At 51.8% G+C, this 16,068-nt stretch overlaps 1 protein-coding gene across 4 annotated transcripts; it reads right to left on the bottom strand.

Annotated features, from left to right (window-relative positions):
* Nucleotides 1-937: 937 nt before the first annotated feature.
* Nucleotides 938-14,131, bottom strand: ZNF76 (zinc finger protein 76; the record flags this gene model as incomplete). 4 transcript variants are annotated; one of them, XM_079713050.1, is made up of 13 exons in its annotated part: nt 938-1,813; nt 2,365-2,478; nt 3,023-3,187; nt 3,900-4,063; nt 4,158-4,391; nt 5,187-5,366; nt 5,486-5,611; nt 6,207-6,282; nt 6,622-6,738; nt 8,787-8,986; nt 10,216-10,293; nt 10,409-10,489; nt 14,059-14,131. In XM_079713050.1, 13 exons carry the CDS (start codon nt 14,129-14,131, stop codon nt 1,709-1,711), a joined length of 1,713 nt encoding a protein of 570 aa, XP_079569176.1. In that variant the 3' UTR covers nt 938-1,708. The 4 variants fall into 4 exon arrangements, with proteins under 4 accessions (XP_079569176.1, XP_079569177.1, XP_079569178.1 ...); XM_079713051.1 differs by having other exon boundaries at nt 5,187-5,292; nt 5,502-5,611; XM_079713052.1 differs by lacking the exon at nt 3,023-3,187.
* Between the last annotated feature and the right edge of the window lie 1,937 nt (nt 14,132-16,068).

Genomic DNA, 16,068 nt, shown 5'->3' with positions numbered 1-16,068 from the left:
GATTCAGGGCCCTCCACATCAGTGCTTCCGTTTCTTTAGATCCAGTACCTGTGAGGGCTGGGGCATATTCCTGCCACGAACAGTGGTCTTGTATGTTGAAGGAGCCAGCTCAGGCAATCGAGACACCCCTCCCTGGGGGCATGTCCCAGCTCCCCCTGCTTCCAAGGAGCTGGTGGCAAGAGTAAAAGAGCTCGCTAAGCATCCTAGGAGAGGATGTCTGCGTTGGGGAAGAGGGTGGGGCACATCCATGACAATGGAGAGAGGAAAGGAGGCACCTGCAATCCCTGCAATGTTCCCACGCAGGAGGGGTCAAGCCCAAGAGTTCTTTCCATCAAGTCCCTTTCCCTGCATCCCTTCCTTCCCACCAGCGCTGGTCTGGTCCTACCATGTACTTTTCGGCGGGGTCTGACTGTGGCTTTGGAATTCCATGGCCCCAGACACCTAGGTGGGTACCCCCAGAGCTGGGTACCAAAGCTAGGACTTCAGCACCAGGCAGCAGAGGCATCAGAGACCCTGGGTACCTTGGCAAAGGCACCCCCGCTCATGGGGCTTTGCCCACTTAAGAGCAGTGGATTGTGTGCTGTGTGTGGAGGGGCTCTGATGACATAACACAAGGTAAGGTAGAGAAAACAGAGTTCCTCCAGCCCACCCATCTTGAGGCCTGAGACCCGACTGGAGCCTGGGAGCAGTGCTCACACTGTCTTGCTTGGCTACCGGGAGCCTACTTGCTCAGTTGTGGGCAGGAAGCCACCGGCAGCTCCTCAGGGCTTCTCTCATACCAGGGCTTCCTTCCCCCTGTGCCTCTGGGAGGGCAGGCCCACCAGTCGGGCATAGAGGCTGAGTAAGGTTTGTGCCCGGGATATAGGGCCAAGAGCCTGATTTGACCAGCCCTGCCACCAGGGCCCGAAGCTGAAAGGAGGGAGGAGGAGGGAGGGACCCAGGTGGAAACTTGGAACTTTTATTAAATACTCATTCACCCGTTTGCCACCACCATCCAGAGCAGGAAAAAAAAATTATCAAAATGGAATTAAAAAAAATAAAACAAATTACACCCAATCCCCAGTATGTACAAGGCTGCTCCCTGCCTCTCTGCCACAGAGAGGTTGGGGAACAGCTGGGGGTAGGGGTGGAGCTGGGCACCTTTTCTCCAGCCACAAGCCCCTGAGCAACTCTGACTGCGGTGGCAGGAAGTCCCTGCTGCCAAGTGGCCAGACATCTCGGCTGGCCTTCGGGGAGGTGGTTATTGCTGGGAGGGGCAGTGCTGGGCCCAAGCTGCCCCTACTGGGCTGAAGGGCTGTCTGCCTTCTCCCCTAGTGGGCAGTGACCAGTTGGAGGAGAGGACCCGTCCCAAGAGCAGCCCCAGTTGCCACCTGAGAAGGGGAGTGGACCAAGGGCGGGAAGGTTGTTTTCTAGAGACAGGAGAGGGCGCTCAGCTGATTTTGGGGGAAGGACACCCCAGTGCAGCCTGCTGATCAAGTTTGTCCTCCTTAGCTCCTGAGGATGACACACTCCCCCGATTCCAGCTGCTTGGCCCTTCTCTTGGGCAGGACCCTTGTGCCCTTCAGGCCATTTTCCTGCTGCCTTCTTGCCCTAGAGACCTGTGTGGCCACCTTCCATGTGTCAACCACAGCCTGGGCCCTTGGAGGCAAGGATGCCTGTACGGCATGGCACCTCTTCCAACATGGTGTGGGACCCAGCCCTCTCGGGCTCAGCAGCCGCTCTCCGAATCTGTGGTCTCCAGGGTCACAGTCCCTTGCTGCATGGCAGCAGTGGCTACGCTGATGGCCTCCTCTAAGGTCTGCTGCTCCTCCAGCTGTGGAGAAGGGGGAGGAGAAGGAAGGAGAGAGTGAGACCCTCCCTCCTAGACTCCAGTGGTAGTATATGAGGCCTACTTTTTTGAATCTCCACCCACCCAGCGCCAAACACCTGAGCACTTAGCAGGGCCCCAAGAAACAGGAAGTCCACTCATAGAATCCTATTAGGCTAGGCGTGGTGAGGAGCTGTGCAACGGTCCAGGGTCAGACAGAGCAGTTTGCTCATAGAAGGGGAAGGACTGATTGGAGTAATCATCTACTTCAGCCTCCTTCTTTTCCAGATGAAGAAACAGGGACACCAAGAAATGAAGGGTTTAGACCACCAGGGAGACTGCCATCGAAGTTATCCTGAAGGTCAGAAGGGGCTCCCTACCCTGACTCAGTCAAGAAAGAGCCTGAGACAGGTGTGTGGATGCAGGCAGAAAGGGATTTGTCCTCTGAAATGGGCTCTTTTTGAGCCAAATGCTGTCCTCTTCAAGACCTCCATCTAGTTCCCCTTCCCTTCTAGTTCCTTTCTGTGGCCACAGTATCCTACCAGACCTCAACTCACCTGCACCGCAATGTGAGTTCCGTTGGCTGTGGCTAACAGCGCCACCTGTTGATGATGAAGGGATGCTACACTTGAGTCCTCAGCCACCACAGTCCCAGAGGTAATGATTGTGACCTGAAATACAGAAGAATGAGGTTTTCCAACACACCTACATTACTCTCCCAACCCCCAATCCAAAAAACCCCTCCAAGCAAGGTGGCTGGGAACAACCCAGAAGGAAATGAATACAACCACTATGGGTCAGATTAATTAATTAGCTTGGGGCTCAGAGCTAAGTGGGGTTGTATTTTACTTTAATTTACAGCCAACTTAATTTAGGAATTTTGAATCACAGAAGTCCAGAGCTGTAAAAGGTCCCAGAGATAATTTAATCCCCTCATTTGAAGATGGACTAAAGTTCATGGAAAAGTAACGTGCCTATGGCAGCAAAGCAAATTAGGGGTAGACTGAGATTTAGGAACTGTCTCTTGACTCCCAGTGCAATGCTTTTCAACAAGAGTTGCTGATGACCCAGAGAAGATGTAGGGAAGACCCTTTATGTGTGGGAATCTTGGTCCTCGTATGAAGGCTTGACTAATTAAGCCTGCACTTTAGGGCTCATCCCACAGAAAGGAAGGACAAGAGAACAAGAAACCCCAAGCAAACCGCCTGGCCATACGGGCTGCGTCTGGGTGCCATCGGCGCTGACCATGGTGACTGTGTGTGTGCCAGATGTAGCAAGGTCATCATCATGACTAGGGATGGTAAGGGTGGTACTGCCGTGCTGGGTCACCATACTGATGGCACTCCCCAGTGCCTGCAGGTCTTCTGGTGACAGGCTGACCTGCCAACAGCAAGGAAGAAGATGAGCTGGGAGTGGAGGGGAGGGCTGTCTGAAAGCCCCTAGGCAGATGAATCTGCTCTCCCAGAGCAGGTTCGCTTATTGGTAAGCTAGAAGATTAGCTTCTTGTCACAGGGTGGAGGGAGTCAGGACAAGCAAGTAAAACAGGCCCTAGGTTGCAAAGAGAGGCTACACTGGAAGAATTCTGCTGACCACATCTATTTATCACCACTTTGCCTCAGGGCTCTGTTCCATGCAATTCAGGGTCTCCACCTAATTTCATCCTCGTATCAACCCTGAAAGTCGTAAGTGCACTTGACAGTGAGGGTGCTGACAAACGTCAGGTTATACTGCTGGCTAGAAACGCCAAGTTTCCAGATCCCACACCATGCTCTGGCCCGTATACCGACATGTCTATCTTGAGAAGGACATCCAAGTGTTTCACTCAGATGAACAGGACGTGTCAGCCTCCAAGTAAAGAGGGAAACTATTAACTGTGCTCCAGGAGTCACAGAGACTGAACTGGAAGCATGAGGAAGAGGTGGGGGCCTGTGTTACAAGATTTGGAACCCTCGGCCTCAGCTCTGAGATCCATAAGGCTAAAAAAGAGAAACTGGGTGGACGTAGGGCTGTTAGAACTTGGAGCTCCCCAGAGAGAGTGGGAGAGGGTACCAGCCAGAGTGGCCCACCCCACCTCTACCCCGAGGGTCTGTACCTGCTGGGCACCATCCTGAGTGATCAGAGCCACCTGGGGGGCCCCATCTTCCTCGGTCACCATAGCCACTTGGGCAGGGATGTCATCACCCTCTTCTTTCACCTCCGACAGGAAAGCAATGCGAGGTCGTTTGGGTAGCGGGTTCTCCTCGGCTGCAGAGGCGGCTGGGAGAGGAGAGCCCAGGCTGACACCTGCCACCAGGTGGTCACGGGGAGGCCCGGCTTGTCCCCACTCTCACCTCCTGCCCACGCCCCTCACCCTCGAGCTGCTGTTGCTCATAAAGGGCCTGCTCGCTCTCCTCCGTGGCCTCCAGCTCGCCATGGGCGCTGCGCTTGTGCATGGCCAGGGTAGAGGTCTGCCGGTAGGTCTTGCCGCAGGTGCTGCAGGTGTAGGGCTTGCAGTGTGTGTGCACCACATGGTGCTTATACAGGCTTGAGTACTCGGTGAAGCGCTTCCCGCAGCCTGGCACCGTGCAAACGTATGGCTTCTCCCCTGGGGACACTGGGCTGTGAGGGGGGTGGGACCTGGGGCTGGCAAAGGGGAAACTAAGGGGATAGGAGTGGGGGACAGGGTTGGTGAAGGGAGAGCCAGAGGGAGGAAGAGGGACTGAGATCTGAGACTCTGAATGGACAGAGTTGGGGAAGGTGGCCAGTGGAAGGCAGAGGGGACGTGAGTGTGGGACCACGGAGCCCAGAGACAAGGTGGAGAGAAAATGGCAGGGGCAAGGCCGAGGCTAGTGAAGGGGCTGGTGGGGGGCGCTGGGGGCTTGTGAACAGAAGAGGCAGGAGATAGAGAGGGGTGACTGATATGTCAGGTACGATGGGAGAGTGAGGGGACACATGCATCTGAGAGCTGACACAGAAGGCTGGACAGGGACGTAACACTGGGGAGGGTGAGGATACACAGGAGTCACATGGACAGTGGATGAGGTGAGGAGCTGAAGATGACATTTCCCTCTGCTTTTTCCCCATCATGCCTGACCCTGGGCTTTTTCTGGGAGCTCAGCTGGAGGGGGAGAATTTCGGGTGGGTATAGAGAGGCAGCAGGGAGCTGAGAGGGCCAGCAATGCCCATCAGATTGGACCTAACTGCTGAAGGAGGAACCGCTCACTGCAAGTGAAAGAGTGGTTCTGGGGATATGGCCGAAACCACCAAAACCCCGTGCCCTGCCCATGGACCAGCCTGGAATGATGTTCTGGGCTGCGCGTCAAGAATATGTTTAGGTCAGAAGCCTATGGTAGAGGGGGCTGGGGCCTCAGGGGTGGTCCTTGCATGCGAGCTGGCCCACCTGTGTGGATGCGCACGTGATTCTTGTAGTTGGTGGCACTGGTGAAGCCACGGCCACAGTGGGGCTCGGGGCAGGTGTAGGGCCGCTCGCCCGTGTGGGTGCGCACATGTACCTTGCGGATGTTAGACGTGGTGAAGGAGCGGCCACAGCCCTCAAAGGGGCACCGGAAGGGGCGTTCACCTGTGGAGATGGGCTGTGTGAGGGTGGCTCTGGAAGGGGTCCCGTGGAGCAGGGAGCAGGGCGAGCCCTGGGCTCAGAGCCAGGTACGGACGGGGCAGGGCGGGCAGGGCCCAGCCTACCGGTGTGGGTCCGGACGTGCTTCTGCAGGTCTCCGGAGGTCTTGAAGGCCTTGCTGCACAGCTCCTCTGGGCACTTGTATGGCTTCTCACCAGTGTGGGTGCGCACGTGGCTTTTCAGCCCATATCCTGTCCGCGTGTGGGAGGGAGGGAAGGAGGGGTGAGAAGAGCATTGGGTGGGGCCTCATCCTCCACCATCTCTTCTTCCTAATTCAGAGGCTCTCCATCTTCAGGTCTGCTCTGCCAGGCTCCGGACCTCCTCTGGCACAAGAAGCCTGTGTCTGCCTCTATCCCACCCCTGGCTGGGCAGGTAAGAGGGGCCGGAGAAGCCCACTCTGCTATCTCCTTCCCTCTCCAGGGGCAGCTGGTGCCATTCCAGAACCAGTGTAAGAGGGAACCTAGAGAACCTATGGTTAAAGGGCCCCAATTCAGAGGGAAAATGAAGCCTAGAGGGATGCAACCGACCACCCAACACCCCCAGCTGGTGGGTGTCAGGGCTGACGCAGAGGCAGGTCTCTCTGCCAACCCCCAGCTCCTGCTGCCTCTTGCCTCTGTAACAGAGTTTCCTCCAGAGACGGCGCCCTGCGTCAGAGCACTCCGACAGCAGTTTCTCCAGGAAGGCAGCCTGGTGCTTGGCTTCCTTGAGGGAGTTGCCAGAGCTAATCTAGAACCCTCTCCCCTCAACTGGAAGCAGTCCACCTTGGTCCCTATCCAGGTAGGTTACCTGTGGCAAAGGCCTTTCCACAGCTGGGGAAATCACACCTGTATGGACGGTCACCTGTATGAGCTCTCTCATGTACCTGTGAGGACAAGCAATCATGTAATTCAAAGGGACAAGGGTATGAATGGGCAGTTTAGTTCTCGTTAGGGCCCGGAGTATCAGCATTGGCCACCTCCTTTATTTTGCTTCCTCTTCAGCTGAGATGTCCCCTCCAGAGACCCTTCCCTGATTCTCTTCCCTCCTGCATTCTTCATGTGTGTCAAAGCCCTCTGTGCTGACTTTTCTGTACACTCATCTCTTCCTTCCAGGAGGCAATGAGCAACTCGAGGTCAGGGACCAGTTCCAGTCAAAGCGGGAAGGCAGAATTACAGCCTGCTGGGAAGATGGCAAGGCTAAAAGCTCTCTGCGGCAACCTTACCTTTAAGTGATGAGCGGTGGTATAGAGACGCCCACAGCCCTTGTAGCCGCAGCGGAATGCTCTGTCCCCAACCTGCTGTCCTTTGCCATTATGGGGAGCCTGGCTGTCATGCAGAACCTGAGGAAAAAAATCTTGGGGTCCCTATATGTATTCTCCTCAATGAAAGGGAAGAGGTAGGACACAGGACCCAGCTGGCCCCTTAAGACCCAATAAATAGGGTTAAACCTACCAAGGGAGAGAAGTGCAACCTGGGTGACAGATCCAGACAGACGGAACAGACACCGGGGCATGTTGCAGAAGAAATGGGGCTGGCATGTGGAGTCACCACCCAGCTCTGATGGATAGAGGAATGACTAAATGTCATAGGGGCTGTGACAGCTTTGGGAGAAAGGGCATCTCCTAGATGGCTAGGTAAGGTGGGGGAGGAGTGGTCTGAACAGCCACACTTGAGCTGGGTGGTGACTCCACATGCCAGCTGCCCCTTCTTTTGACCACCAACCTGGGAGGCGCAACTCTGGACATGTTTATCCTCTGATGGGAGGAGATCCCTCCCTCCCTGGGGGAAACCTGTGTTTGGGAGGGGCATTAACAAGTGGCTTGCTGTGGGGATGAGCTCACCTGCGTTCACCAGAAGTGAGGTGGTCACAATCAACAAACTGCAGAAGTGCCCAGGGCAGGGGCCCAAAAGTCCCACCAGAAGCCTCAGCTCTAACCACGGTACCCGGCTAACTAATAAGTCGTTCCCTTCCCTTTCTCCTGCGAACACCCTTTTCACACCAGCCTCTGGCTTCGTGGAGCCCTTACTGTTCTTCTGCTTTCCTGGGCAGAGCCCTGCTGGGACTGCCCCTTAGTCTTTGTTTCTGGGACACTATGGCCTTCCAAGGAGCTCCTGAAACAGAACTCCGGAAGTCGTGGTGAGCGGGACACAAAAGAGGGACACTAAATCCAAGGCAAGGTCTGTCTAGTCAGCTCCAGGTCAAGGGGTCAAGCAGCTGACAAAGTTTCATGGATACTTAAGCAGCTGGTGGGTGGCAGGAGAGGGTCACAGGTGGCCAGGCCTGCTCGGCAGGCTAACCCGCTCAGGCGTCCGGATTTCACTCCCATGTCCCACTGGCTCTTGAGGTAATCAAGGGAATCAAGGAACTTCAGGGCTGGAAGCGACCTCTGAGATCATCTGGCCCCATCTCATCGTATGAGACAGGAACAAGCTGAGGCCTAGGAGGGGAGTGACTTACCCAAGGTCAGACTAGGTAGAGGCAGAGCCAGCACAGATCTCAGCGCTCACAATTTAAAGCTCAGTTGTCTTTCCAACATCAGTAAGCCTCAAATTAGGCTTCTAAAATACACCTGAAGGAACTGGAGTGGGAGTGGGCATAGCCCAGAGGAGCCTACTGCAAAGTTTTGTGCTTCAATTTGAAAAGACACGAGGATTTCCTTTTCTCTTTTATGTTACAGCCACATTAGTTTTATTATAAAAGTAACTCCCCCAATCTTTGGGTAAAACGGGTGTTCCAGGAAGCCCTGCCACATCTACCTTGAGGCACTGCTGTCCATGGGGAGAGGGAACACCCTGGTTTGGAAAGCTCACAGATCTCTGTACCGGTTCCCCCTACGGGCAGGACCACAGCCCCAGCAGAGAGAGCTTAGACTGACTGATGTTTGGAAAGCCAAGATCCTTTTTCTTTGCAGCTGAGCTACTGTGCAAGCCTTGTGTTCCAAGAATCCCAGCTGCTCTGTTACATCTGCTCTTGTCACTGCCTACTGAGGTTATTTTCCCAAATGACTTAATGAGTCGCAGAGAAGAAATAAATACAAGAACATCTGACCTCGGTGGACTGGAAAACTAATAAAATTCACTGGCAAGGCAAGAGCTTTCTCAGACAGAACAGCCAAAGTGAAGCTGGGCCTAAATTCCCACCGTACGGATATCGCTGTTTCCTACAGCTGCCTTCCCTCTGCACAGACAGCATAAACAAGCCTGAGTGTACACAGCTGTCGGCGGCCCTGGCCAGGCTGTGATGCTTATCCGAGACGATGACGTGTGAGAGATAAGTCGGGGGAGCCAGTGTGGAGGGGCAAAGGGAGTAGCCCCCGCCATGTCCAGGCACAGGACTGCCCTTGTCCTCTAGAAAGGTGGCAGATTTGGCAGGGCCAAGAGAGCTCACCTTGCTGGCGTACTGCTCCAGGGCCACCACTGTGTCCGCGCTGAAGCCCTCATCATCCTCTGTGGCCAGGTCCTCCAAGCCCACCTCTGTCTGCACGGCCAGGATGGTGCTGTCGGATGGCACAGCCACGGGGTGGTGAATGTAGGCAGTGGAGCCATCTTCCAGCTGGACAGCTTCCAGGGCACTGGGGTCATAGCCCTCTGCAGGGAACATGCGGTTAGCCCAGACGCTGCACAAGGGCAAAAGACGCGGCTGGGACCTGGGCTTTAAGGTAATGAGAGGTACATACACCAAGGAGGGTTTTAACCTCGGGTTTCTCCTGGTCCCTCTCTTTGGCGATGCACTCTGGCCGGCCTTCCTTCTGGGGCAGCCTCTCCTAAAGATGAGGTCTCCTATGGAGTACCGACTGGGAACTCACAAGCTCTGTGAGGACCCAAAGGGACCATCATCTTGGCCTAGATGACCACAAGAACCTCCTAACTGGTGGCCCCCCACCCCCTAGCTCCCTCCAGGCAGCAGAGCATCCAGAGGGATCTCTGCAGGACACAAATGCGATCACGTTACCTGAGGCTCTAAACAGTTCAACCAGGTTCCATCTGTCTCAGGATAAAGACCAAAACCCTTATCCTGAAGCTCCAGTGCTCTGGCCCCGGCCTCTCTATTCAGCTTCATCTCACCGACTCTGCCCTCACCCCCAGGACCTGAGCCCCTAGTAGTTCCTTGGACGTGTCATTCTTTCTCCTCGCCCACCCCCGTTTCCGGACCACACATGCTGTTCCTTTTGTCTGGGGTACTGAACCCTCCCTGCCACTGCTCTTCCCCAGCTAAGCCCACTTCACCCTCCAGCTCTCAGCTCAAGTGTCACTTCCCCAGAGAAGCCTTCCCTGAGCCTGAACCCCGTTTGCAATGATCAGTTCATCATGATGGTTCATTTCAGGCCTATTTCCCCCCTAGATTCTAGGAGAATAAGGGCTATGTCCGACTCTGTTCTCTCTTGTATACTCCACACCTAGTACCATGCCTGGCACGCAAGAATTGCTCAAGAAACTACTTGTAGAAGGAATAAACGATTATTCTTCAATACCTTAAAAGCTTAATTCTTAAAAAAATGATAGTTAAGTTTTTAGTTCTGGTCTCTGATGACATCATTGGGTCCTATTTAAAGCCCTAAGAATTTGTGGCTGTGCTGGAGCCAAGCCACCATCAAGGCCCAGGCTACAGATCCCCATGCTCAGCCTCCCGGGGGGGCAGAAACAGCTGTTCCTGTGGTCCACGCCAGGGAAGGCAGGCGAGCCTGCTGATCCAGGTGAGCTTGGAGACCACAGCTCCATGTCTCTGCCCCAGCTCCCAGTGTGCACAACTCCAACCCCCAACCTCTGCCAGTTCTGCTTCCCTTTCTTCTTGCCAGTCGTGATAATTGTGACCCCACCTTTGGGTGTGCGGTGTATGTAGGCCATGCTGCCATCTTCCAGCTGCACGGGCTGTCCATCCTCAAAGGAAAGAGGTTCTGTAACGAGAGCAATGCCTGCCTTTCTCTGGAGCTCGGTGTCACCGAGACGGGTCCTTCAGTGGGGGCTGCCTGGCCTGCCTCATGAGGCAGGGGTGTCTCAGGATGCCCTCACCTTTCTGCACTGTCACTTGGTGAATGTATGCAGTGGTCCCGTCCTCGAGCTGGATCACTTGCCCTTCAAGAAGCTTCTCTCCTGTGGAGGTGGAAATGGAGAGAAGCGGGCCAGGCCCAGAAGAGGGCTGAGGGACACATGCCTGTTTTAGCAGAGGCCTGTTGGAGGCACAGACCGTGTGTCTAAGCACAGGTGACACTCTCGTTACCTCATTCCCTCCCTCCCAGGCCTGTGCCTCAAAGGTACCGGGGGTAGAGACATCCTGCCATGAGGAACCCTATGGCTCCCAGCAGATTCCCTTCCTGTCACTCACAGGAGGAGCAACTTCCTTTATTATTCTACCCACACCTGGCAAAGTGGGGACTTCCAACCTGGCAGTAAACTGCTGAGATTGAGCTAAATGGCAAACAAAGGATGCCCTGAAATGTGGGAAGGCCCCAGTGCGTCAAAGTTCAGATCTGACTCAAACTAACTAAATCAAAATACATTCCCTTGGGGCTTCCCTGGTGGCGCAGTGGTTGGGAGTCCGCCTGCCGATGCAGGGGACACGGGTTCATGCCCCGGTCCGGGAAGATCCCACATGCTGCGGAGCGGCTGGGCCTGTGAGCCATGGCCGCTGAGCCCACGCGTCCGGAGCCTGTGCTCCGCTATGGGAGAGGCCACAACAGTGAGAGGCCCATGTACTGCAAAAAAAAAAAAAAAAAAAAATTTCCCTTGTCTCCCACTGTGGCAGCATGCCAAGACCTAGACCCTCTGATAAGGCAATATAGCTTAGAGGTTAAAAGCAGTGGGCTCTGGAACCAGTCCAGGCCTCCTGGGTTTGAATTTCAGCTCTGTCTCTTACTAGCTGTGTGATCTTGGACACCTTATTTAACCTTCCTGTGCCTCAGTTTCCTCTTCTAAGAGCAAAAGGCTCTTAGGTTTAGAATTAGAATTAGATAGGCCTCTCCTTATGTCCAGTGAGTTTGAGAGGGAGAAGGGGTAAAGGAAGTGAGAAAGGGAAGAAGGAAAGGGAGACCGAAGACTTAATGACAAATGCTTTCTTTGTTCCTTTCTTTACAGGTTTCAGGTTTAGGAATTTGAGCTCCTATGATGTGGGAGAAGGACCAGACGGCTACTTCTGGCTCACCTCTGCTGATGTCTCCCACTCAGGAGAGTTCCCAAACTTGTCCCCAAACTGAGTTTTCTTGGGTCAGTAACTAACAGTTCTACAACCCAGCCAGAGGCAGGTAAGGTGGAGACAAAGATAAGCAGCAGGAGTGAAAGGCAGTTGAGATGAGGGGAGAGCGACTCCCCTTCTTCCCTCCCGCCCAGCAAGCAGTAAGCTACCCTGCCTTTTAACACTTTAGCTGTGCTGGCAAGGGCACCAGTACATGGGGTTCTGAAAGTATCATCAGAGCTTCTGCTAGCGGAGTGGGTACTGCTTCAAGGCGGGAAACAAGATGTTGAGAAGAGTTATTTGGGAAAAAATTTCAACCTAGAATTTCCTTTAACAAGCAGAGATGACAATGGGGAGAGGCAGTGGGGAGAAGAGCTGACCGTCAGGACCCTCGTACCCCACTACAGAGGTGACTGTATGTTCCGGTTTGCCTGGAACGGTGCCAGCACCTTTATTCATAGCACGCTCTTCCACTCTCCAAAGTGTCGGCTTTGAATAACAGGTTTCACGCTTACCCTAATTATAGGTAAGTGTCATAAAATTTTAGGGCTTCCGGCTGGCTAAGCTGGGCCCAGGCAGAGCTGCCTGCTGACAGAGATGAAAGTGTCCTGGTCAAGAGCGTCAGAGGAGCTCACCAGCAAGAGAGATGCCTTTCAGGACGGTGAAGTTCTGGTTCCTGAGGGCCAACTCTGCTCTCAGCAGTGTGAAATCTGTTGTGTGTGAGTGTGTGTGTGCACTCGTGTAAGCACACACTACAGCACCATGGAGGAGGCAGAGAACAGAGCCAGGAAGAGTGACAAGAAGAAGATATAAACGGAGAGGTGGGGGAGGAAGAGAGATCCAGACATAAGAAGACAAGATGTAAGAAAAGAGTGTGGCTTTCTCAGGCCAAGTGTTGCCACTTGTTTTTTATTCGTTCAGTCAACCATTAATTCATAACAGAAGACTGAGGCATGGGAAATACCTGGGTCCACAGAGTAAACACAGCCCCATCTATAGTTCCTAAGTTCTTCCATCCCACTGAGACTGCTGCAAAGGGGCAAGACCTGTGATGGGAAGTCTGCAAACAGAGGGTTGCAGGCTTCACAAGTATTCTAGAGAAGTTCCATTACCACGAAAATGAAGCCAGCCAGACCCATACATCATATGGAAAGAGCTTATTGATGAGTTTAAGGGGCCTCTTTGTCATCGTCAGGAAGCAGATGATTTAAAATGAAATCAACAAACAATTTATCTGTAAGCTTGGGACCTGAAATACATTTTGACAATGTGTTGAAATGAAGGAGGGCAATGTTACAATGACAGTGCAGTCATGTGGATGGCGGTGCTTACAGAGTCCAGAAATGACAAAATAAAGAGTAGGAATGAGGCGGTGTTTGGCTAGTGCTGTCCAAGAAAGACACGCATGCCATCTGGCAAGCCTGAGAATGCTGGCGAGAAAGAAAGAGGCTGTCAGGATGGTGAGTGTCCCTGGACAGAAGGCCCTGCCCTTCAACAACGCTCTGTTCTGACTCCACGCCCTCCTTGAGAATCTAAATTGCAGGTAAATCTGAATTTCAGATAAACAATGAAGTTTTTTTTAGTACTTGGTGTTATTATGTTACTGTTTTTAATATTTAATCCCATGTTTATACATGTCTTCCTCATGCAGTACGTGGAACATACTTATACTACAAAATTATTCGTTGTTTATCTCTATTTAAAATTTAACTAGGGCTTCCCTGGTGGCACAGTGGTTAAGAATCCGCCCACCAGTGCAGGGAATATGGGTTTGAGCCCTAGTCCGGGAAGATCCCACATGCCACAGAGCAACTAAGCCCGTGCGCCACAACTACTGAGCCTGCGCTCTAGAGCCCGTGCTCCACGAGAAGCCACTGCAATGAGAAGCCCGCGCACCGCAATGGAGAGTAGCTCCCGCTCGCCACAACCAGAGAAAGCCCGCGCACAGCAACGAAGACCCAACGCAGCCAAAAATAAAAATTAATTAATTAATTAATTAAATTAAAATTAAAAATTTAACTGTGTGCCCTGTATTTTTATTTCTGGTCACCCTAGTGGGATCTAAGGCATGAGATCTATGCCTGGGTGCCCCCTCTGAACCTAGAAGAGTATCTTGTACATGGTAGATGCTCAGAAGATAGTTTGACTGCTTAAACTTGCTTAAGTTAAAATGAACTGCTTCTAGAAAGCACTGAGAAACTGGAAAAGCAGGAAGTCACAACCAGCACTGTGTTCATCCATTCCAGAAATATTTATGAACCACTCACCACATGTAAGGAAACCTGCCTTTCAGAGGTCTTGGCTCCTATAGCTAGGCTAGTCTGATTTTCTAGCCTGCCTACGTGGCATTTCATTTTAAGGAGTTCCCTTTCCATCAATCACCTTGAGAGATTCTCACGCACAGCAGGTTGTGGCAAGCAGGCTGGAAGGCAGGGTGGTCGTGAGACTCTGGGACGGGGACAGGGCAGGATTCTGAGGTCCCCGGAAATACCTTTGATAGCTTGCTGGACGTAGGCCGTCGTCCCGTCACTGAGGGTCACCGTCTGCAGCCCCAAGCTCTCCATGGCAAACTCCTGCTCGTACACTCAGACATGAAGTTGTCTTCTTCCCAGCACTGAGAGCCACAGCTGAGGTGAGAGATTTCCTTTGGCGTCACAAATCTGAGAAAACGGACAGTGTCATATTATGAGCTGCACGGCTTCCTCCTGCCGCAAGGACACACAGGGACAGTGAAGGAGGCCAGCCAAGAAGAAAAAGAGGTGAATTCTTCAAAGTAGAGAACTATGTTGGTTTTAATTAAGAGAGTTCAAAATATACACACTTAAGAATTCTAAAGGTTAAGCATGCAAGAGAAGCATGCCAGCCAAACTGATTGTAAAGTAAGATTTCATTAATCAAAACCCACTTTTAAACTCGCTCCCCTTAGAAGGGAGCCCCGCTGATGGCAGGCGGCCAACCCCACTGCTGCTGGTTCTCTGTGACCATTCTGACATCTCTCCTGTGCTCAGATCTATCCATTCACCAGCCTTGTAAATATCACACAGGCATCACAAACAGCACAAGTCCCCAACAGAACTCACAATGCTCCCCACCCCAAGAACTGTTCCACTCCCAGTATCCCCTATCCCAGGGGTGGCATGTCCAGCCACACAGCATCTGTGGGGGTCATTCTTTTTTTTTTTTTTTGGCCACATGGCTTGAGGGATCTTAGTTCCTGGACCAGGGATTGAACCCGGGCCCTGAGACTGAAAGCACGGAGTCCTAACCACTGGACCACCAGGGAATTCCCAGTAGGGCCATTCTTGATTCCTCCTTTTTCCTCAGAAGTCTAGGTACACCATCATCTTACATCATACACAAAAATTAACTCAAAATGGATTAAAGAATTGAATGTAAGACCTGAAACCATAAAACTCCTAGAAGAAAACATGGGTGGTAAGCTCCATGACATCAGTCCTGGCAATGACTTTTTCAGATATGTTACCAAAGCAAAGGAAACAAAGGCAAAAATAAACAAATGGGACTAAAAAACTAAAAAGCTTCTGCACAGCAAAGGAAACAATCAACAAAATGAAAAGGCAACCTATTAAATGGGAGAAAATATTTGCAAATCATATATCTGATAAGGGGTTAATATGCAAAATATACAAAGAACTCATATAACTCAAAAGCAAAAAGCCAAACCATCCAACTGAAAAATAGGCAGATGACCTGAAAAGGCATCTTTCCGAAGAAGATATATAAATGGCCAAAAGGTACATGAAAAGATGTTCAACATCCCTCATCACCAGTGAAATGCAAAAAAAAAAAATGAGATATCACCTCACACCTGTCAGAATGTCTATTACCAAAAAGACAAGAAAAAACGAGTGTTGGCAAGGCTGTGGAGAAAAGGGAACCCTTGTGTGCTATTGGTGGGAATGTAAACTGATGTAGCCACTATGGAAAACAGTATGGAGGGTCCTCAAAAAATTAAAAATTTGATCCAGGAATTCCATTTCTGGGTATTTATCCAAAGAAAACAAAAACCTTAACTTGAAAAGATATATGCACCTCCATGTTCATTGCAGCATTATTTACAATAGCCAAGACATGGAAACAACCTAAGTGTCCACTGACAGGTGAATGGATAAGGAAGTTGTCACACTCACAAACACTCTCACACACACATACACACACACACACACACACAGAGATAATGGAATATTATTCAGCCACAAAAAAGAATGGAATCTTACCATTTCGACAACATGGATGTACCTTGAGGAAAGACATTATGCTAAGTGAAATAAATCAGGCAGAGAAAAAACAAACACTATGATCTCACTTATATGTGGAGTCTTAAAAAAGAAAATCTAATGGATTCATAGATACAGAGAACAGATTGGTAATTGCCAGAGGCAGGGGTTGGGGGTAGGTAAAATGAGTAAAGGGAGTGAAAAGGTACAAACTTCCAGTTATAAAATAAGTCCTGGGGGATGTAACGTACGGCATGATGACT

This window comes from Hyperoodon ampullatus (assembly GCF_949752795.1).
Source record: "Hyperoodon ampullatus genome assembly, chromosome: 10".
Taxonomy (NCBI): Eukaryota; Metazoa; Chordata; class Mammalia; order Artiodactyla; family Ziphiidae; genus Hyperoodon; species Hyperoodon ampullatus.
Note: the sequence above shows the minus strand (reverse complement) of the source record. Positions and strands in the feature narration are given on the sequence as shown.